Here is a 2,394-nt window from a genome sequence, read left to right as displayed (position 1 = left end):
CGTTTTCTCATGCGCAGAGAAGCCTCCCACCTGATCCAATTCTTGTACTTCAGAGAGACAGACAACAGGCTGCCCAACGACGATCCTATAATCAGCTGCAGCCACGTCATATCGAACCAGGGCTAAACAGTTGTCAATTTTCTGTAAGACTATGATCATAAAGTATATTATTCATTCATATGAGGAGGTCCCCGGTCGGCCCTATAAAGAAATAAGTAGAGGGCACATGTTTATTTATGGCTATTGAGTTACGACCACCATTTATATCATTCATCGTGCATTTACTTAAATATTGATAAAATGCATGGTCAGAGCTCAAAGTTTTGATGTATAGCTTGGCAGGCGAGGCCTAGATTCATATCACCGATTTTTTAACTTATATGTATATAATCTGATGTTATTAATTGAATCTAGCACGCAAACCATATGAATCCTTGAGGAAAAGTAAAAAGGGCCAGGAAGTTGTCACAATTTCTCGTAATCATGCTAAGTAAATAAAAAAAAATTCAATAAGATTTCCCATCATTTCATTTCATGTTACGAAAAGATGATACTCAAAATTATATATAGATCTGTTTTTTTTAAAATAAAATAAAATAAAATAAACTTAACATTTCCAACGTGTCCAAAAACAATATAACAAGTGAAGAAAGAAATATTGGATGTGATGCTAAAACTAAACTAGGTATATATTTATTAACTACCACGGATCGATCGAGCTAGCTAGCTAGCAAGCAAATTGACTTTCTCAACAGCACTTTGGCCAGGGTGAGCTGTAACAACCAAGTCTTTTGGAAGTTTTGAGAAGATACCCCGTGAAGCTGTGAGAGGATCGATATATTTAGATGTTCAAAGCCGTCATGGCTGACCACCGACCCCATCAAAACCCCTTTAAGAAACATATACCTAGACTTTATCTACGTCAATCCTTAACCAGGCTCCCTTGTTTATTTAACCCCTCCTCTATCTTATCTTCTACATCCAAAACCCAAAAGTACTCAAGCAATCCAAACTTCATATATTTTATCTCTGTCTCTCTTCAGATGGGATATGCAGTGTTTCCATGTTTCCATCAAAGCTCAAGATCTTCAGTGGTGAAGCTAATCTTCTGGGAAGGAACCACAAGAATCTTAACTGGCAGCAACAAACACATAGCTGGAGAGATCATGTTTCAGAATCCAGACAAAATGGTCTGCCATGCAGATTCTTTCTTCATTGGTCATCCTGTTCCATCCCTAGCCATTGATGATGAGCTCATGCCAGGCCAAACCTACTTTGTCCTTCCATTAGATCGCTTTGCATGCAATGTTTTGTCAGCTTCTTCTCTTGCAGCCTTCAGCTCTAGCCCTAAACGAACCCCTATTAATTTTGGAGAGTCTCCTTTCCAGTACATAAAGGGTGCTGAGGGTAGGGTTTTGATTAAGGTTGTGCCAGAATTCATAACGAGGCTTATAAATAGAGGCGGAGATCAAGATCAAACTGCAGGTTCTACTAGCCCTGGTAATAGTTTTCTTTGTAGCACTCCAGAGTTGAAGAAGCATTATGAACAGCTGGTTGGATCAAAAGAACAAACATGGTCACCTAAACTTGAGACTATTTCAGAGTACAAAATAAGGTACTCTCCCTGCAGGTTTACAAGGTTGAAGTGGAAACAAAACGAGAAGGCATGAATTAGTATTCTACAATTCCATGTAGCTAGAGTATGCAATTACTTGGAAGATAGAGATGGATTAAACAAACATACATTAGTGATTGAGAAGTTTAATACCAAACTAAAAACCTGTAATTTTCTCCTTGCAATTTGATTATCAACTGTACATAAAATGTGATCAAATATATTTGTGTTCAAGAGCAAGTACTTTCTGCGTCTGCAATATCATTGATTGTAGTTAACCTTATATATATATATGGTGATATGTAGGGATAATGAAAAGTATTGAATTAGTGTAAATTGTAATGATCAGCTTATCATTCCATGGTTAATTAAGTAGCTAGCTAGCAGTATGTTAAGGGTACCCTATCCAATCGAATTAAGTTTTAGGTCACTTGCTGCTTTATTTTTTCCCTTTCCGAACCAAAAACCTCTTAAGGGTGGAAAACATAGGTGCTATATATAATTAATTGAACTACAAGCGTGTTTGACTAACACAATCAAGCATTGACATGTGTATGCAGTTTTATGCTGTCTAAATACTTTAGTGGAAACATGAATTTCTATACCCAGCTGTGAGAAAAACCAAAGATTTGCTTTTAAGTATTAGCTTTTAGTTAACTTCAGACATTGCTATACTCGGTGGGAGCGTGCTGTTTTTATTGCTTGATTAATTAATTAAAGTTTGTTTCTCAATTGTTATATATGTGAACTATAATACGAGAAGAATCCTTTGCATAGAG

At 36.5% G+C, this 2,394-nt stretch overlaps 1 protein-coding gene across 1 annotated transcript; it reads left to right on the top strand.

Annotated features, from left to right (window-relative positions):
• Nucleotides 1–1,187: 1,187 nt before the first annotated feature.
• On the top strand, nt 1,188–1,670 carry LOC118027540 (uncharacterized). Its single transcript, XM_035030917.1, has one exon. The coding sequence runs from the start codon at nt 1,188–1,190 to the stop codon at nt 1,668–1,670; it is 483 nt and encodes a 160-aa protein (XP_034886808.1).
• The last annotated feature ends 724 nt before the right edge of the window (nt 1,671–2,394 follow it).

Source organism: Populus alba, chromosome 9 (genome assembly GCF_005239225.2).
Source record: "Populus alba chromosome 9, ASM523922v2, whole genome shotgun sequence".
In the NCBI taxonomy this organism is placed as follows: domain Eukaryota; kingdom Viridiplantae; phylum Streptophyta; class Magnoliopsida; order Malpighiales; family Salicaceae; genus Populus; species Populus alba.
The sequence above is the reverse complement of the archived record's forward strand: the minus strand, read 5'-3'. Positions and strand labels throughout refer to the sequence as shown.